This window comes from Gigantopelta aegis, chromosome 10 (assembly GCF_016097555.1).
Source record: "Gigantopelta aegis isolate Gae_Host chromosome 10, Gae_host_genome, whole genome shotgun sequence".
NCBI classification, from domain to species: Eukaryota; Metazoa; Mollusca; class Gastropoda; order Neomphalida; family Peltospiridae; genus Gigantopelta; species Gigantopelta aegis.
Genome location: NC_054708.1, coordinates 39188234 through 39210655, shown reverse-complemented (window position 1 = coordinate 39210655; position 22422 = coordinate 39188234). Strand labels below are relative to the sequence as shown.

Sequence of the window (22422 nt, the reverse complement as noted above, 5' to 3'; positions counted from 1 at the left end):
AGGATCCCCGTGACATAGTTCCTCCTCAGTGCGAGATCGGGTAGATACAGTGTAATATGGCATTCCATCCGATTACACACATTGTCTCCCGATTCCTCGTGGTCCTCTCTCAATAGTAACCCATGTTCCAATGGCGTAGATGTCTCCTGTTGAGACCTATCGGGGAAAATCCTCCACATACTCTATTGTATCTTCCTGGTCTGACGTTTTCCTTCCTGTGGGTTTCTCCTTTTATCTCTGTGTACAGACTATAGCAATATATAGTCTGAAAAGTAACTATAATGTATGTTCCTCTTTTCCATAAGAGTTAATCCTAAAACGCTATTACCAAAACGTCTGTATCCCTTAATATGTCACTTTCTGCAACTTTCGGTTTACAAAATCCAAGTGTAATCGATCCCACCGCTCGTCACCAAAACTTCTGTAATGCGGCGCCCTGCCTAAACACGAATGAACTCTCGTGCCCACAATTGCTCGCGCCTGTAAAAGTGGTAGCATGTTTCACAAATAATTATGTTTCAGAGAGATGGATAATCGTAGCCGAGTTAGAGTGCGAGTGCAAATAATTTTTACATGCTCATATACCACTAGAGTTTTGAGTATGTCCGTCCCGGGGCCTGTCTCTGGATAGCCAGGAGCTTGTCCTGGGACAGAAAAAAAATTAAGCAGACAAATTTGAAATTTACATCCAAAAATTAAATAGTGGACCTTTAAAATTTTGATGCGCATCCTGTAATTAATATAATTAAATAAAGAAGAAATTAGATAAGATCGGTGGCCTGACACGGGAAGGGGGGGGGGGGGGGTTATTGTTGAAAATGGGCAGAATTTTGAAAATAGCAATTAGTAAAAAAGTTAATAGAATTTTCTCAGGGTCTTAGAGAAGATACGGTCCAATCCCAATTAATAATTATGTCTAAAGTATACAGGTGAAGAAAACACCACAACACAACAAGGAACTTTTTATATAAATTTCTTTATATCGTACTCGCTTATTGTTGACAAGGAAAATTGCGCGATTTGTCAATAAAGTTCAAAGTTAAATTTATAATCCGAACCGAATACACTGTAGGTTGTCCAGTCTTGTACAACACACAAACACATTCCCTGGCACTGGGAAGGTGCTACTCCTACATCAATGGTAGCAACTCGAACGATGTTAACAGCAAACAACATCAGTAACATACACGGAAGTGTACGCTGGCACTTTAACTTGCAAACGGAAGTAACTAAAATAACTGTCTTCAACAACAGGTACTATATACACGAGTCAGGTACACACTGGTCGAGTCCTGGTCTGGGGGATAAGTAGTCGGTCTGGAATTTCAGTTAGCACCGCTGGTCTGGAAAAGGCGATGAATAGTGTTCATGTCGGGGAACTGACGGGGAGAAACTCGTTATGGTTTCTTCGGGGAGAGAGCCCTTTAGCCCGTGTGTCTCCGGGCGATGAACTAAAACTCCTCGTCTTGATCACAAGTACAGAACAACCAAGCACTCCCGTCCAAGGATAATCAGCAGAAAATGGAACGGTAGCGGTCTGCAACTCCCTAGGTACATCTATATTGTGAACATCAGCATCCAACCCGATAGTCAGAAGTCCCTATTTCTGTACTTCCTATCTGGTCTGCTCACAGTGTCACCATATTGATGTAGCGTACAGGATCGCAAACGTCACATAGACTTCTTGGGATTCATCACTAAGTATCATTATCTATTAGGTAGTTTACTAATATTCCTTTTACTTGTATTCACACTGCGCTCCTATGCACCGTGAGCCTTTCTGCACCATGTGTCCTTTTGCGTCTTTTAGTATAAGTGATGGATTGTTTATTTCCTATGCATATCTGCATCCAATTTCCTTGTGTACTGGCGAGCATTCCATTCCTGCTGGTTCTAAGTTCTGTCCTGTGTGTCTTCGGACTTGGAGAATCCACAAGCCGGCGAGATCTCTGTGCTCCACCTCTTTTATACGGGTGGAAGTATACCATATAACCGACTGCCTACGTGTCCACTGGTACAAGACATCATTCTCTGTGTATCTTCATCATACCCAGTCCACCATAACGAACCCGGAAATAGGTTGCAAATATTTACTATTTCATAATTATTTTTTGTAGAACAGCCATTTAAGAATACTTTCTTGTTTCTTAATAATTATTTCTTCACTTCCAGAATATTATAATTATATAAATTCATTCTGAAACCTGATAATATTTGTAGCCCATTATAAATTAGCAAAGTAACTATTTCCTCCTGTGTTAATTTGTAAATAAAACATTTACAATTCAACTGCGTGTTGTATTTTATCAAAGTATGGGCATAGTCCGTTTCAATATTGAGATTATTATACTAGCTTGTGTGTCGTACTGAGTTTACGAAAAGAGTGCTAGGATTTTCATATTGCCCAAGCAGAGCAAGGGTAATACATGAATCCTGACACGAGTTTCGTAAAATCAGTACGATTCACAAGCGAGTGTAATAATTTCTTTATTATCCATAATATCGTTTGTATGAATAACAAGCTAGGACCATGTCAAACCTAGAACGAGACGATGTCATTTTGGTAAGCGTTTGCACAGATCTAACACTGGGGATGCCACATTATGTTATGACTTTGCTTCCCAAAATTACGCCATATGCTGTGTATGTGAAACCATTATGACACACGTGTCATACTGGTTATATTTCCCTCAATATCTTGAACTATGTGGATAATAATATTTATTATTACTTCTTTTTTGTGTGTGTTCAATTTGGATCATTAGTCTTCTTTTCTCTTTCAAGAATTTACTTGTAGCTCAAATATTTCATGAGCAATAATTAAAGAAACTAATCCACGGTATGACATTTTAATGCAAACAATTGGATTATTAAGTATTTTTCAGATAATATGATATTAAGATTTATTTTGATAATTTCATGCACACAATTATAGATTTGGATAAGTAAACATGACATATGATGTCTTCAGTGTCATCATTACAATGAACATGATTAGAATAGTTTGATATGACAGTCGTGGGGAACTGGTTGGGATGGGGGGAACCCAATGATTCCAGTAAGGAGGTTCAATGATTCCACTGAGGTGGTTCAATACAGTGATTTCACTGAGATGGATCAAGCCAATGATTCCACTGAGGAGGTTCAATCCAATGATTCCACTGAGATGGTTCAAGCCAATGACTCCATTGAGGAGGTTCAATCCAATGATTCCACTGAGATGGTTCAAGCCAATGACTCCATTGAGGAGGTTCAATCCAATGATTCCACTGAGATGGTTCAAGCCAATGACTCCACTGAGGAGGTTCAATCCTATGATTCCACTGAGATGGTTCAAGCCAATGATTCCACTGAGGAGATTCAATCCAATGATTCCAATGAGGAGGTTCAATGATTCCACTGAGGAGGTTCAAGCCAATGATTCCACTGAAGAGGTTCAATGATTCCACTGAGGTGGTTCAATCCAATGATCCCACTAAGGAGGTTCAATGATTCCACCAAGTTGGTTCAATCCAATGATTGCACTGAGGAGGTTCAATCCTATGATTCCACCGAGGAGGTTCAATCCAATGATTCCACCGAGGAAGTTCAATCCAATGATTCCACTGAGGAGGTTCAATGATTCCACTGAGTTGGTTCAATCCAATGATTCCACTAAGGAGGTTCAATGATTCCACTGAGGAGGATCAATCCAATGATTCCACCGAGGAGGTTCAATCCAATGATTCCACTGAGGTGGTTCAATCCAGTGATCCCACTAAGGAGGTTCAATGATTCCACTGAGGTGGTTCAATTCAATGATTCCACTGAGGAGGTTCAATCCTATGATTCCACTGAGGAGGTTCAATCCAATGATTCCACCGAGGAAGTTCAATCCAATGATTCCACTGAGGAGGATCAATCCAATGATTCCACCGAGGTGGTTCAATCCAGTGATTCCACTAAGGAGGTTCAATCCAATGATTCCACAGTGGTGATTCAATCCAATGATTCCACCGAGGTGGTTCAATCCAGTGATTCCATTGAGGAGGTTCAATCCAGTGATTCCACTGAGGAGGTTCAATCCAGTGATTCCACTGAGGAGGTTCAATCCAGTGATTCCACTAAGGAGGTTCAATCCAATGATTCCACTGAGGAGGTTCAATCCAATGATTCCACCGAGGAGGTTCAATCCAATGATTCCACCGAGGAGGTTCAATGATTCCACTGAAGTGGTTCAATCCAATGATTCCACTGAGGTGGTTCAATCCACTGATTTCACTGAGGAGGTTCAATCCAACGATTTCTCTGAGGAGGTTCAATGATTCCACTGAGGTGGTTCAATCCAATGATTCCACTGAGATGGTTCAATCCAATGATTCCACTAAGGAGGGTCAATCCAGTGATTCCACTAAGGAGGTTCAATCCAGTGATTCCACTGAGGAGGTTCAATCCAGTTATTCCACTGAGGTTCAATCCAGTGATTCCACTGAGGAGGTTCAATCCAGTGTTTCCACTAAGGAGGTTCAATGATTCCACTGAGTTGGTTCAATCCAATGATTCCACAGTGGTGGTTCAATCCAATGATCCCACTAAGGAGCTCCAATGATTCCACTGAAGAGGTTCAATCCAATGATCCCACTAAGGAGCTCCAATGATTCCACTGAGGAGGTTCAATGATTCCACTGAGGAGGTCCAATCCAATGATTCCACTGAGGAGGTTCAATCCAATGAATCCACTGAGGAGGTTCAATGTTTCCACTGAGGAGGTTCAATGATTTGACTAAGGAGGTTCAATGTTTCCACTGAGGAGGTTCAATGTTTCCACTGAGGAGGTTCAATGATTTGACTAAGGAGGTTCAATGTTTCCACTGAGGAGGTTCAATGTTTCCACTGAGGTAGTTCAATCCAATGATTCCACTAAGGAGGTTAAATCCAATGCTAAGTGGAATAAGACTAATCAGGTCTAAGAGTGAGGTATATTGGGTGTAAATACGTCTGTATATTATTATATTATTAACAAGATGTATTTACATCCTAGAGCACATTGATATTTTATCTTATCATAGGCTATTGGGCGTCAAACATATGGCCACATAGGCTACTCTTTTATGACAGGCAGCAAGGGATCTTTTATTTGCGCTTCCTACAGGCAGAATAGCACAAACCATGGCCTTTGTTGAACCAGTTATAGATCACTGGTCGGTGCAAGTGGTTTACACCTACGCATTGAGCCTTGCGGAGCACTCACTCAGGGTTTGGAGTTGGTATCTGGATTAAAAATCCCATGCCTCGACTGGGATCTGAACCCAGTACCTACCAGCCTGTAGACCGATGGCCTAACCACAATGCCACCGAGGACGGTCAATATTTACATCAGGTCTAAGAGTGAGGTATGTTGGGCGTAAATATGTCTGTATATTATTAACAAGCAGGGGATCAAAAATCCCATCGCCCGACGCCCGTGCCAAGTGGAATTTTCATGCCAGGCAAGTAATTATCTTAACTGCATATGTCCGATGACAAGTGACTAATGTAACACCTAAAACCTTTTTCAATTTTTTTTACAAATCTCGGTAAAACCTTTGGAAAGAGTTCCGATCGTCCGATCATTTACATAGCTCCAAGGAGAACTAACCATAACCCAAAATGCTGGAACGATTGGAACTCTTGTCAAAACGTTAACACACCAAAACGGAAAACAATGTGTTGAAAAGTTTGATACGTTTAGAGTTATTCCCCATTTACTATCGACTAGGGTCGGTAATTTCCACCACTGAATGTTCGACTGAATTCGTACAAGTAATCGGTTCTATGATCTTCAAACTTAGAAATAGCGTCCAATACGCTTTACAGCTTATATAAAAATAAAGTATACATGCCTTGTGTGTACAATCAAAATGTTTAATTCTGGCAAACATGGTATATGAGGTGGGATATGGTTTAAAACTGTCATATTCAAATTAAATAGACGTTAAGGTGGTTCCGGAATCTGCTCTTTGCAAATGAACGCGGGCGTAAAGCAAGTTTATAATTTCTGAGTTCACTTGAACAAAGCATAAATATTATGAACTGTATTTTTATAAAAGTTGCAAGATATTTCAGTTTAGCAGAACATATTTAATGTTTTTCAGTACTTTGCAAATGTAAATCTATGTTCGTGTAAAATGAATGGGTAAGGTAAGTTAGATTTCATTAGCCCTACATCATAATCGTGACATGTTAAATTTCATTAGCTCTATGCCATAATCGTGATGGTGCAATGCCCTCTAAGCATACATGAATATATTTATTTTTTCTGCTTTATTAATATTGTTTTTAACAAATAAATTATGCTCAATAAATTAAAAATACAAGGCTGCAAGAGTGAGGTATGTTGGGCATAAATACGTCCGTATATTATTAACAAGGTGTACTTACATCAGGCCTAAGAGTGGGGTATTCTGGGCGTAAATACATCTGTTTATTATTAACCTTCTGACTACTGCAGGCGAGATATCTCGCCCGACGTCACGTCAGTCTGTATATTATTGTACACTGTATACAGTGCATTCCCCAATTCATATTTCCCGCCGTTTTGCACACGACACTAACCGGAAACGGAAATATAATTAAAGAAAAAAGATTTCTTTTCAAAATTGTGGTTTTTGTTTAGATTTTTTCAATTGAAAATAACTTGAAATTTTGAGTTCAAAAAGTGGTTTTCGGCAAGTATTTTCGCTTGACAACAATGGCGGCATGTCGCAGTAATTTTCAGGGATCGATAGCTGATTGTAACAGCTAATTTGATAATAAATTTGATCGTTTTACCAACAACGAAAATTACCAAATATTGCAATATGAATCGTAGTTCGGGTTTTAAAAAAAATTCTGGTCAGAAAACCACTGTTATCGGGAATAATGGACATAAATACTGGACAGCTGGCCACAAATGCCCGTAAGTAAACGCAACTTTTTCGATTTTTTGCCTAATTTTAATCACCATTAGCCGATCTAAAATAATAAAAATTACAAAAAAAGACACGAAAATAATACTTACCGATTCATATATGAACTTTATTTCATGTATTTATGAAACATTTAAGTGAATATATGTGAGTAAAAATTATAAACTTGTACCCACTCAACGTGGTTTTTGTTAAAAATTAATCCAGTAGTCTAAAGGTTAACAAGGTGTACTTACATCAGGCCTAAGAGTGGGGTATTTTGGACGTAAATACGTCTGTATATTATTAACAAGGTGTACTTACATCAGGCCTAAGAGTGGGGTATTCTGGGCGTAAATACGTCTGTATATTATTAACAAGGTGTACTTACATCAGGTCTAAGAGTGGGGTATTCTGGGCGTAAATACGTCTGTATATTATTAACAAGGTGTACTTACATCAGGTCTAAGAGTGAGGTATGTTTAGCGTAAATACGTCTGTATATTATTAACAAAGTGTACTTACGTCAGGTCTAAGAGTGGGGTATGTTGGACGTAAATACGTCTGTATATTATTAACAAAGTGTACTTACGTCAGGTCTAAGAGTGGGGTATGTTGGACGTAAATACGTCTGTATATTATGAACAAAGTGTACTTACGTCAGGTCTAAGAGTGGGGTATGTTGGACGTAAATACGTCTTGGGGGCTGGGATGTTGCTGAAGTCTCGGTTTTGGTACTGCATCAGATGCTGCTGCTGTTGCTTTTCTTTCTTCAACTGAACATTTAGGGGAAAGAATTATTAAATCAAATGGCTATGTGTTTTATTTTTCATATACATATTGATTTAGTTGGAAATTAAATATGTCTTATATGGGTATACAAATAAACATATTATATGTAGGCTATTAGGTTTTTTTTCCATGAATATATTTTTATATAATAGATATGCTTGGACATACTTGTGAAGCCTTGAAACACTTTCAATAATATTATCAAATTCGGAATGTAAAAATCTTGACATACATAAAATTAATTTATTCCATATAGTGAATGCATTATATGGAACCCCCACTTGTTCGTGACAGATTTTTATTTGTAATTTTAAAGGGACTGTCCTGTTTGCAGCCACTGTAAGATATTTCCGAATATCAGTTATTGGCTACTTAAATTAGGTATGAAATACATTTTCTTGTTTAGTGTGCTTATGTTTATAGCAGCTATTTTTTCATTTTACTTTGTAATATATATTTTGTCATATGTATGAAATTATTGGGAGATAAAATCTAATTTGGGCTACTACAAACATTAGGACAAAAACAAACACCTTCTTCATACAGCCACTGATATTCTAAACAAGAAAATGTATTTAATAAATAACTTGTCATCAAAAACATAGGCGTACAGACTCCCATTTTTGTAGGGAGGGAGGAGGCTGAATTTTGTCTGAATTAAACAAAAATGCCCAAATCTGGATAACAACATTTTTTCACATTTGAATTTAGCATTACTGCCAAACAGCTATATAGTGTTGAACATGAATCACTATACATTTTCACATGGATTACAACTAATATTGAGGGTAGAATGATGGAAATACATGGTGAAAAGGTTTCAGGCAAGCTCATATACATGTAACTCTATCGTCTCTGCCTGAATTTAAGGATTTTCTCCAGTATGGCGGGGGCCGCTGCCACCTCCCCCACATGTATCATATATGTATGATCAAAAAGCAGATTTTAAAAGCGGGTTACAAAATAAAGTCCTGAAATTTTAATATTGGAGGTTAGGTACCAATATTGGTGATTGGATTAAGAGTTGCATAATGATCTAAAATGGTGATCTTTATAAATGTGTCTTGGATGGCGAATCTAAAAACATTTGACAAAACCCCTAACACTGTACAGATGATTAAAGATTCAGAATTGTGGAAAAACAGAGAAGAAGGCTCTGATTGTCAAAAACATCTTACAATAATTTATGAAGCAATCTCAGAACAGTCCGTCCAACAGAAATGAAAATGACCACAAAACAAACATTTGCAAAACTTTGCCAGGTCTTGAAAAGTAAGTGTGAACATGTCATCAAGGGACAAAGAGAGGAACAGCTAGGTTTCAGGTACAGTCAAACCTGTCCTAGCGGGCCACCTGTAATCAGCGGTCACATTTTCCCCTCCCAAATGATTTTGTGTGACAGCCTAAGACAGGTTGGACTGTAGTTGTAAAATATGGAATTGTCACGGTTTTTCAACCCCATTTTAATAGCTAATACAAGCATACAAATCCTACACAAACAAACCTTATTCAGCTCGGACTGCAGCTGGCCAATGATGTTCTGTGCTTTCTCGCGATCCTGTCGCTCGGTTTCAAAGTCTTCAGTACATATCTGTATCTGAGCCTTCAGAGCCTCGATTGTTGCTGCATCATCGCTGGTTACCACCATAGTCTGTAGTCTTTGTTTCTCAGCTCGCGACTGTTCAAGTTCAGCTTTGAGCTTCAATGTAATATAATTCATCTCTTATACATGTGTAAATGACTTGGCAATTAAGTAGTAGTAGTATATAAACTACATCAGTTGTTCAAATTTTTATTGGTGTATCCAGTTCAAAATTAGATAATAAATCTGAACAAATAGCAATTGAAGATGTAAAAACATTTCTTCAGAACCACTTATGGTATTTATCAGTATAACCACATTCTAAGTGGTATTCACATAAATTATTAATAAAATAAAACTTGTGAAGACAAAATATGCTAATCTATTGTTAGCTGTATGCTAATAACTAGGCTTTTATTTTTAGCTTCTTAAGTGCAAATCTGTCTATTTGCATTCAACTTGTTTTTAAGGAATCTGCATATGACTGAAGCCCGACATCAAAATACTTTCATTGAATTAGAAAGAAAGAAATGTTTTATTTAACGACGCACTCAACACATTTTATTTACGGTTATATGGTGTCAGACATATGGTTAAGGACCACACAGATTTTGAGAGGAAACCCGCTGTCGCCATTACATGGGCTACTCTTCCGATTGGCAGCAAGGGATCTTTTATTTGCGCTTCCCACAGGCAGGATAGCACAAACCATGGCCTTTGTTGAACCAGTTATGGATCACTGGTCGGTGCAAGTGGTTTACACCTACCCATTGAGCCTTGCGGAGCACTCACTCAGGGTTTGGAGTCGGTATCTGGATTAAAAATCCCATGCCTCGACTGGGATCCGAACCCAGTACCTACCAACCTGTAGACCGATGGCCTGCCACGACGCCACCGAGGCCGGTTTCATTGAATTAAGAAAACTTTCCCCAAAACAAAGTGCACAAATGAGGAAAAGACAAGTAGACATTCAAAATATTTTTATACCTTGGGAAATCTATACACGACCACCATTTTAAACTTTGCGTACAACCCCTGCAATTGCCCACGGAAATCGGCAATGCCGTGGAGTATATTGGATTTTTTTTCAAGATGGATTTTTTCCTTTTTGTAAAAAAATAAAATATAATTTGTGAACTAAAAACAGATTAAAATTAAATATTAAATAGTTATTCTACACCATTATTACTAAAGTATCTGAATCTGAACTCCATCGTGCATGTTTGGAAATATATGTAAATTCCTAATCCAAAGTTCAACCAGCAAGTGTTTCGCTAACATCCACAAACTATTTGACTGGTCCCCGACATGGCCATTAAAATTGGTTTACCGTGAAGTGCTGAAACCAGTTTAGCGGACATTTTTTGCTGGGTTCTGGCTGAACTCGATCCAGCACTAAAGCGAGTTCCAACTAGGTCATTGCACTCTGTGGACTGTTCATAGCATGTGCAGTGCAGGGACCACTGGATTGCAAGGGTGTGACAGATTATACATTGTTGAACTGTGGCTATGGTGCATTATGGGTGTTTTATTCATCATATACTCCTACAAGTCGCTTTAAGTGTTATGGTCAGCCTGATGATGAGATATTTGTAGATATACATATATAGAGAGAAATTGTTTCGATAGTTTAATAAAATTTTCTCTGACATTTTTATTTACAAAACATACTACTCTTTTCTGGTGCTGAGTGGCCTAATCCAACAAAACAAAACAAAACAAAAAACAAAACAAACTTTACCAATTTACATGGGTTTGAAAGGGGCATTCAGTCTTGGTGACAGATTTCCTAACAGCAAATATGCCATTATTAAAGAAAATTATTTAAATTCCATATCACATTAAATATATTCTGACACTTTAATATAATTAAAAGATAAAGATTGAACTAGCATGTCGGTGCGTACAGACTATGCTGTATATGATACCACATTCTTCTTGATCGTGCACGTGTCATTTGCGTGTTAACCGTTATGTCACTTTTAGTCAATGAATACCGCCACTGGTATAAATGAATCTTACATCATATTGGCAAACGACACAAACAGACTCATCATTCAAATTTACTTACAGTCCAGAGATGTAAACATGTTAACAGTAAAATTGACGTGGAAAATGCTGTGGACACTATATTTCCACGACAATGTTTTTGCCGTGATCATTTTCTTAATTGCAGAGGTTGGCACACTACATTATATGGCGTGTAATATTAAACAACCTATATAAACAACAGTTTTACACTGCTGCCATTGTCAAAGTCTTGTCTGCTTCGTAGATTTATCGCATAAGAGTTTTGGTGACATCTCATAACATGCGTCACTCTTGAAAAACAATATCCCGGTTTACAGGAGTAGCTGAAGCATGCCTCCATTAGAATATGACGTGCATTTAATCTCTTCACAACAGAAAATGGCATGGATATTAACATTTGTTGGTTTAATTTTGACAATAAAATGAACAAGGTAAAACATTAAATCGATCATACATTACAATGCGCATGTGTAGAAATAATTTCCCGGTTCACGGTTATTCTAGGATACTATGATAATGAATTCGATATTTAACAAAACTGGTAGATGAGTACTTAGCAACTTCCACAAACGCACCTTTTCGATTGTTTCAGCCTCTTTTTGAAGTTTTTCAGTTGCACATCGAAGTAATCCATCCATTTTTTGTTGTGTTTCTGACTGTGGCATTGACTTCAATCTTTGTTCTAGGTCAGCAATTTTATTATGTAAACTCTGCACATACTTTTCTCTCGCACTGTTGTAGTCTTGCCACCTGTTATTCATTTCTATAACCTAAGGGCAAACAGGAACAAAGTCAATTCTTTATTTGATTTAAACAAAATTTGTTATCAAACTATATAATTGACATGAATCGGTCAACGTGTACAAGACCTAAAAAGATAGAGATGCAACAATGAATATAGTGTTGTAATAAAACAAAGACACCGTAATATTTCTAAATCAATCAACATTACATGTACCTGAACAAGACGCATACCCACAGAGAAATAACAAAAAGCATAATAAATATTTTTAGATTAAAGATCAAACCATCTGCTTTCAATAATAAACTTTAGAGTATTTTTAACCATAACTTCATTCTCCTTTGTAGAATCATTTTGATTTCCTCACAGAACAATACTGAAATCAAGATTTATATACTGTGACAGGTCTGCATGTAGGTTCATATAACGTGAAAACTTTTGGTCATTAACATTGATGCCAAAACAGTTTACATTTCTCTATTTACCAAGTACAAATGAGGAACAAGATGTGTACTAGCTCTGTATTTAGAGTGCAAGTGTTTGTTCAAGGTGTCATGAAATGTAGAAACATTTTAAAGTCTGATTGTGTATTGCGCACCTTTCTCAGCTGAAACTGTACTTGGAAATCTAATTATCACATTATGCCAACTTGTTAAAATAGCCAACAAGTGATGCATTTCATAACATGTAATGTCTGTGCTGTCAACTTTTCAACTTAAAATATTCATTACATATTAATAAATGGTGTTCAACATTTCTATTTTGAAACACAAACCCATTAAGGATTATTAACCAATTCACAAATATTCACACAAGATGAATCAGAAGAACTGTATTTTAGTCAAGACTCAACAAATCTAAAGCTATGAATATTTAGTTATATTTCACAAATGAATTGTTTGTCAGTAAAACGTGTTACCTCTTGTAACTTCTCGTGCAGTTTTTGGTTTTCTTCCTTAATGGTAGTCAAATCTTGGTTCTCTTCACTTGCCTTCAACATAAAAATTAATTATGATAAGAGAGACAAAATTTGCCTGAATCTACCTCCTCCTCCTTATGTTCTTACAAAAGATGAAAATTACCTCAGACAAAAACTCTGGAAAATGTTGCTGGGTTTTCAAAAGTTACGAACACTAAAATCTCAAAATAATATTGATGTGAACATGTATATATGTATACTGATGAAGGTGTTATAGAATAAACATGTCCCATGTACATGTAGTGACTGTACTGGATATATTATGACAAGAATAAACAAAAACTAAACTGACATAAAATCACACAAATATTCACTTAATGCCGTTAATATTCAAAATCCCCCCTATTTGTTAGGTTATTCCTGTCCCGAGTCAAACCCCCGATCCTATCGGAGGCCGGACTCGGGATAAGTGTGTTCGAAACCCTAGTGGTATATGGACACGTTAAACAAGTTACTAAGCTAAACACTGTCCAGCATAAATACCATCCAACACTGTCCAACAGTAAATGCAATTCAACACTGTCCAACATAAATACCATCCAACATTGTCCAACATAAATACCATCCAACACTGTCCAACAATAAATACCATCCAACACTGTCCAACAATAAATACCATCCAACACTGTCCAACATAAATACCATCCAACACTGTCCAACAATAAATACCATCCAACACTGTCCAACATAAATACCATCCAACACTGTCCAACAATAAATACCATCCAACACTGTCCAACATAAATACCATCCAACACTGTCCAACAATAAATGCCATCCAACACTGTCCAACATAAATACCATCCAACACTGTCCAACAATAAATACCATCCAGCACTATACAACAATAAATACCATCCAACACTGTCCAACATAAATACCATCCAACATTATCCAACAATAAATACCATCCAACATAAATACCATCCAACACTGTCCAACACTAAATACCATCCAGCACTATCCAATAGTTTTAATTCTATTAATTAACTACATGTATGTTGCCCTTGAAGCTATAGTTTGATATATCTGTCCTCAAAGTGACAGTTTGATGGCAAATATCGGCCTCCCTGGAAAAGTGCTTGAATTTAGTGGTCAAAAAGAATTAAATGCAACAAAAGATATAATTTCAATTCTGTGAAGTTGTAGTTTATGAAATACTGACATTTTATAAATAATCCTGTTTAAACAGATTATGAAAATATGCAACAGTCAGAATACATTAATCGAATACTGCCGAAATGTCACAAATTACCACAGATAACTGCTAATGGCGCCCATGACAATGTATTGTTTTACTTCTGAAAACAAAGCTGAAAATGTTAACTCACAAAGCAAACTTTCTTTTCTGAGAGATGGACCAAACAATTAGAAATAAATCCAGATGGGGGCATGTTATAATAAGAAAATGACATTAACATCAGAACATGCAGTTCAAAAGGTTGCTGCCTCCTTGTAAAATGTTAATATCTAACCCAGATATGTACTAGCATGTATGTGCTTTTTTTTCGGTGAACCGCTCCAAATTATGGGTTTAAATTACCTTCACGAAATTATGCATATTTGACTATAATCCTACCGGACATTTGCAAATTCAATAGCACCAATACCACCCTCGCCCTCTTCTGACCCTGGTTTGGCTGCCTTGCATTTGACAGTGCGGGCAATCCCTTCTTCCCACCCCCCTTTTTCTTGTCCTGGATGGAGGCGTTAGCGAGAGCCGACACCTGCACCCATGACAGGCGTGTACTACAACTGCTTTTTCCTCATGTGTACGTTAAACCCTATGACCTGACCCTACCTGTTGCAGTGTGACAGTTGTGGGTAAATTCTCCTCACTGACTGGTTCTTCTTGTTTCTTGATCTTCTTCTCTGATTCCTCCAGCCTCATTTCCAGAGTCTGACAGTCAACAACAAAGTTGTGCAGCTTTCCACGCAGACTGCCAATTTCCCCCGACATAGAATGACACAAAACATTCTGAAGTTGAGAGTCTTTCTGAACCCTCTTAATACAATCACGCAGGTTGGCAATTTCCTTGTCCTTATCACTGGAAGATGAATGTAGTGTATTCTCAAATTCCACCACCTTTTTCTGCACACTGTCAATCTCCCCTTGAAGATTAGCATTTTCAGTTGTTAATTTGTCAACTATCTGAAAATTCAATAAAATAAATAAATGTGCAAAATATATGTACTAAAAAATGTATCTGTATCTATAATGACCTTTTAAATTAGATTTACTAAATGAGTATTTGTTAAATAAATTTTCTGGACAAGGCACTTTGCTTTGAGCAACCCGACTTGTAAAACAACATAAATGTCCTGATAATATACTGAACCAAAAAGAAAATAAGTTTGACAGCAGATATATGAATAGGTTAAAACAAACCAAATTATGTTTATGTTTATATTGAACGGGTGTTGTATGGTGCATTTGTTTGGAAAATAGAAGGAAAAATTTATTGATAAATTAACATTTTATTCTTATTGACTATAAAGTTGATGAACTAAAAAAAACCTTCACTTCAAAATATTCAGAACATGTTGATCCATGCTTGCATACATGTACAAATCAACTTTCACTTTGTCGCTTTAGTACATTACACACACGGTGAGTAAAATCAATAAATCTGGACACTCAAGATGACAGGAGAACATATACTGAACAAAATATGAAACTTCCGCTAACTTTGCTTGAACATAACTTGATGAAAACAAACCTGGGGAATAATTGTTATATATGCGTTTAAAGAGTGTTCCATGATGCATCGTTTGGTGCAAAAAATCATGGCCATAGGTTAACAGAAACTGGGAGAAATTTTGACCAAGTGTGGTAGGGGTTAAAAAAACAAACCACCCACTCAATAACGGGTATGACCACCTCTTGAATTGACCACTGCAGTGCATCACAGGTGCATAGAATTGACTAAAGTGTTGATTTCTGCCTGTGGAATATTGTTCCATTCCTGAATGAGCGCTTGACGAAGTCCGTTGACGTTAGCGGGTGGGTTGGGACGACGCCTCAATCGTCTGTCCAGACTATCCCAGACATGCTCAATGGGGTTGAGATCGTTTCGGGGGTGGGGGTTCTGTCATGGTCTGGGCAACCATTGCCCATGGTTATCGTTCACCACTAGTTGTCACTGATGGCAATTTAAATGCTCAACGTTACCGTGATAACATTCTCGCTCATCACGTCATTCCTGTGTTCCATAACAACGCCAACATCTCAATTTTTCAGCATGATAATGCCACCTCTCATACAGTTAGAGACACTGTAAATTTTCTTAGGACAAATAACATTGATTTCATTGATGACTGGCCTGCTAAAAGTCCTGATCTCAACCCCATCGAGCATGTCTGGGATAGTCTGGACAGACGATTGAGGCGTCGTCCCAACCCACCCGCTAACGTCAACGAACTTCGTCAAGCGCTCATTCAGGAATGGAACAATATTCCACAGGCAGAAATCAACACTTTAGTCAATTCTATGCGCCTGCGATGCACTGCAGTGGTCAATTCAAGAGGTGGTCATACCCGTTATTAAGTGGATGTTTTTTTTTTTAACCCCTACCACACTTGGTCAAAATTTCTCCCAGTTTCTGTTAACCTATGGCTATGATTTTTGCACCAAACAATGCATCATGGAACACTCTTTAAACGCATATATAACAATTATTCTCCAGGTTTGTTTTCATCAAGTTATGTTTAAGCAAAGTTAGCGGAAGTTTCTTATTTTATTCAGTATACAACTTGAATTAACCATTGTGAAATTCTATAGCAAACAACATGACAACACTGAACAATCTTTGTAATGTAGGTACTTTTATATACGGGTGGGACATAGCTCAGTGGTAAAGTGCTTGTTTGATACACAGTCAGTTTGGGATCGTTCCCTATTGGGTTATTTCTAATTCCAGCCAGTGCACCACTACTGGAATATCAATGGCTGTGGTATGTGCTATCCTGTCTGTGGAAAAAATTTGCAGGTTTCTTCTCTAAGACTATATATGTCAAAATTATCAATTTTTTGATATCCAACAGCCAATGATTAATAAATCAATGTGCTCTAATGGTGTTGTTAAACAAAACAAACTTCTTTTTACATATATACATGTAGTCCTACCTCTTGCAACATGGAATTACTTTTAAATCCTCCAACATCTGAAGGAGTCCCAATCATGTTCCGCAATCTGGCATTTTCTTTTGCCAAATTGTCTAAAATCTGCTTGGAGATGCCTGGAATAAATAATTCATTTTCACCAAAGGTCACACTGTTTGATAAACCATTTATTGCAAGCCTATTCTGCAAATTTCTAATGAGCGTTTCCAAAGTTTTTTTTTGCCGTTGGAGTGTTAAGATTTCTTGCCTCGATTCACTGAGAAGCTTGGACACAGTTTCCACTCCCTCATTCCGGATTCTCTGTGACTGCAACTCACGTTTCAGTTCATTGATAAACACTTTCATGTGATCCAGTTTTTCCTTATATGCATCACGTTCTAGCTTAATAGTCTCCATAACATTAGGACTTGTGAAATGCGATTCATCATTTGGATCTGTCTTTGGCTGAATATCCATTCTGTCCTCAAACTACAGATGTGTATGTAATAACCTAAAATAAAAATAAAAACGAAACATTTTTTTTATATAGCAACACAATAGCAGGGCTTCTAGATTATTGTATCCCCACTCCCATGGCTAGTGATATTCAATATTGAGCTAGTAAATAACTACTATTGCCATGCCCGATGGCTAGTGAATTGTTTTTTGTTTTGGGTCAAATGTTGCAGTAAGGTCTATTTTGTAAATATGAATATCCTGACCCACCCCAACCCCCCAATGTCAGGCATCGAAATAAGCATTGTGTTTGGTAACCCATTTACAGGTTACCACAAAATATAGTCTGGTAACCTATAGGTTTCCACAACTATATGAAAGTTAGAATTGAATTCCTGTTACTACGCGGTCATTCTGAAATTGTAACGGTGCGTGCGAACATCAATACGAGAAATGAAATCCGGAAGTAAATTTATCTAGTGGGCGCTGCTTAAACGTGGATTGCCAAAATTGTTTTACAACTGCACAAGTGCGCACGAACATCGGTGCAATTTTGTATGAGAAAAAAAAACGCGGACATAAATTCATTTAGTGGGTGCTGCTTAAACGCGGAGTGACATGCGCGCAAACATCGCTGCAATTCCTGACGAGAAAATAAAATGCAGAAGTCCTGAATGCATTGCCTGGTTTACGTTCGGAAACGAAACTACCATTCGTTGAAATTTTTTATCGAGAATGAAACACCGTTCTCGACTTTTCTAACATGTGGTAACCTCCTGGTAACCTGAACGACCGTTCTCGACTTATTTCGATGTCTGAATGTTAGTGTTTTTAAGCTCTCTCTCTCTCTTTATGTGACATATATCTGATTATTACTATTATTTAGTAAAATTGTATAATTTTAAAGTAAAGTAGGGCTTGTGAATTTGTAATCGTGGCTAATAAATTTTTAACATGACTGATCCCATGGTTAGTAGATTTTTAACATGACTGATCCCATGGCTAGTAGATTTTTAACATGACTGATCCCATGGTTAGTAGATTTTTAACATGACTGATCCCATGGCTAGTAGATTTTTAACATGACTGATCCCATGGCTAGTAGATTTTTAACATGACTGAGTCATGGCTAGTAGATTTTTAACATGACTGATCCCATGGCTAGTAGATTTTTAACATGACTGATCCCATGGCTAGTAGATTTTTAACATGACTGATCCCATGGCTAGTAGATTTTTTTTAAATTCTAGAAGCCCTACAATAATGATGAACTAGAATACCGAAAGATTATAAACCAAAACATAAAACTTGCAAACAGCAATTATTCCTCAATACATTTACTTCAATGACTGAATAAAAACAATATTCTGGACATAAACCAAATGTTTGAAGTCCAATATAGCCAATGATTAATCAAGTCAATGTCTTCTAGTGACACGTGTCGTTAAACAAAACAAACTTTAACTCATTTTGTGTGCTTGTGAAATCATGCTGTCTGATATCTAGTTCTGACAAAGATATTGCTTGTAAATGTCAAATCGTCAAATTACTGTATATTGTACGTTACACCAATGAATAATAATTTTTCAGTGAAAAAATATGATTTCATTTCCCTGGTTATGAATGCCTATTGAAACAGTTATATCCCTTACGGAAATGACTTATATTTTTCACTTATAAGTGAAGTATAAGTTGTTAATACTTTTCAAGTATAAGTGACTTATAAGTAAATGATTACGATTTTGTATGCAAATGAGGTATCACTTATACAAAGTATATGTGACATATAGGTGAAGTGTTAACCATATACTCTGTATATAAGTGAAGGTAAGTCATTCGCTTATATTTAACAGAAGTGTTAGATATATATAAGTGACATATAAGTGAAGTATAAGTGAAATATAAATGAAGTATAAGTGATTCACTGATATTTAACAGAATTATAACTGTTGTACAAGTGAAGTATAGGTGAAATATAAGTGAAGTATAAGCAATTCAATGATATTTAAAAAACAAAAAACCTGTATTATAAGTGAAATATAAGTAAGTATAAGTGATTCACTGATATTTACAAACATTGCTGTATACCGGGTAAGTGAAATATAAGTGATTCACTGATATTTTACAAAAAATGCTGTATAAGTGACTTATAAGTGAAGTATAAGTAAAATATAAATGAAGAATAAGTGATTCATCGATATTTAACAGAAACTGCTGTATAGGCGAAATATAAGTGAAGTATAAGTGATTCACTGATATTTTACAAAAAACGCTGTATAAGTGAAGTATAAGTGAAATATAAGCTAAGTATAAGTGATTCATTACATTTCACAAAAATTGATATATATATATATATATATATATATATATACTGACACACAATGAAAACGCAAAACAGATATTTTTCAATATTTTGTTGTGATTAATGAAAAATATATTTATTGGATTTAAAATAACAATTTATGAGAGGAAGCCATTGATTGGTACTTTTGTCTGGGTTTTAATCCTGGTTTTGTTCTCGTTACACATACAATAGCAGAACTACACAAAATGGTGTGAAATACGTTCACTACATGCTCAATCATGCTGCATGCAATGCACGTGAAATGCCAGTATGTGAACACATAAAAGTCACGTAACAGTGTCATTAAGAATGCCACGACTCAGAGAAGAACAAAGGGAGCGAGCGTTGGGCATGGTTCAAGGGGGAACTTCGCAAAGCAAAGTTGCTAGGACCTTTAGAGTCCATCCATCAACTATTGGACGACTTGTTGAATGTCATCAACAGACCGGGAGTGTCCGTGATCGACCTCGACCTGGTCAACGTCCTGTTAACGACCCCACGCCAAGATCGGCAGATTCAACAACACCACCTCCGTGACCAGTTCAGAACTGCGCCGATGACAGTAAGCAACACGATAGGATGTTATGGAAGGCCTATCCATCCGATGACGGTCATCCATCGACGGCTGGACTCGGATGCAGACGCCCGTACAGCGGTAACATCATGACACCGCGACATCGTGCTGCGAGACTACAGTTTGCTCTCCAGAATGGTAATCATCCACCAGCCTTTTACTCAGATGAGTCCCGTTTCTCTGTCTCCTTTGCCGATGGAAGAGCACGTGTGTACAGGAGACTCCATGAATGGTATGCTGACGGATGTGTGAGGGAACATGATCGGTTTGGCGGCGGTTGTCTGATGGTATGAGGGGCAATCAACTGATTTCAGGAGTGATCTCAACATTGTCCACGATTCCCTTACAGCCCAGCGTTATGTTGACGTTATTCTAAGACCAGTTCTCCAGCCACGTTTGCACCATCACCGAAGACCAGGAGGTCCCCTTCTGTTTCAACAAGACAATGTCCGTCCACATACTGCAAGAATTACCCAGGCATTCCTACAACAAGCCGGTATCACCGTTATGAACTGGCCTGCCGTTTCACCGGATTTGAACCCAATTGTACACATGTCACCACCAGCCACCACCTGGCAACATCGCTGAGCTTGCACAGGCGTTGCAGGAGGAGTGGAGGAACATTCCTATGGCTTATTTGAGATGTTTGTGCCAATCCTTTCACCGCCGTCTTCACGCATGCTCACGGGCCAATGGTGGACACACCAGATACTGACCTTGATATGGAGGGGTTGAACTTTTTGATTACGAATGCAACTCGATTACTGATAACTGGCCATGTTTCCATGTGAATGTATCTCATGAATACCAGTCATTAATGTCATATTACATTATCTATCAATTCATTAATAGTTTGTCGTTATTTGCAATGAAAAGTTGTTTTTGCGTTTTCATCGTGTCAGTATATATATATATATATATATATATATATATATATATATATATGTACAGTGGACTCTGTCTAAACCGGATTCTGTGTAATCCAGACCTCTGCATAAACCAGTCCATTTCTAAAGCCCCATCCAGCTACTGTTTATCTCTTAGGTATAAATCTCTGCCTAATCTGTACTCTGTCTACTCTGGGTTACTCCACCTCAGAGTGAGCACCGTCAGTGTACTCTGACGGTACACCACATTTTGGCAGAGTGTCCTCATCTCAAAGAGACTCGAAAAGATATATTTGGAGAAACAAATGTGATGGAATCATTTCGATTCCATCCAGAATTTGTATTACAATTTTTACGCGATGCTGAATTTTACTCTAAATTTTTATTTTATATATCTGTGATATTTGAATTTTTGCACAGTTCTTTACACTGTGTTTTAATTTAACTATTGAATTTTTATATTCATGTTGATCATCACATTGTTGATGCATTTACCATAGTTTGACACCCAATAGCCGATGTATTTTTCGTGCTGGGGTGTCATTAAACATTCATTCATTCATTCATTCTGTCTACTCCGGACTCCGGATCAAAAATCAAGAATAAAAGAACCGTTCATGCATTAATTACCTCTGTCACGGTGTCACGGGGATCCTATAATACCCGTAACTGAATGAAACACGATTATCCAAATATCTCTCCTAACTGTATATCTATTAGATCTCTCTGTATCGGGCAGTATATACCCGCGTGGCTCGTCTCTAGGTATGAACAGAGATAAGATCTTATATAAAGTATATATAATATAGCACGTTTAGTTCACTAGAAAACACAACAAAAACATAATACACTTTGGAATCTGTATTAATCTACGCTGACAAATGTACTGCCGCAGTAGTTATCACAATAAAGACAATAACCTACAGTTTACCTAGGTCCTCTAGGATGATTGGTTAAGCTTTATATATATTAGAACAGTGAGCCTACAGTTTACTGCGTCAGATTACCGGCAGCACCGTCTAAATAAT

At 37.2% G+C, this 22422-nt stretch overlaps 1 protein-coding gene across 1 annotated transcript in view; it reads right to left on the bottom strand.

The window, feature by feature from the left end:
• The window catches only part of LOC121384686 (TNFAIP3-interacting protein 2-like), a 42101-nt gene that overhangs the window by 8902 nt on the left and 10777 nt on the right, over positions 1-22422 (bottom strand). The window contains exons 2-7 of the mRNA XM_041515175.1: positions 17158-17644; positions 14833-15183; positions 12972-13043; positions 11886-12080; positions 9202-9396; positions 7565-7681 (exon numbers count right to left, since the gene is read on the bottom strand). Coding sequence (XP_041371109.1) covers positions 7565-7681; positions 9202-9396; positions 11886-12080; positions 12972-13043; positions 14833-15183; positions 17158-17610 — 1383 coding nt within the window. The 5' untranslated portion in view covers positions 17611-17644. The remainder of the gene's footprint in view (positions 1-7564; positions 7682-9201; positions 9397-11885; positions 12081-12971; positions 13044-14832; positions 15184-17157; positions 17645-22422) is intronic.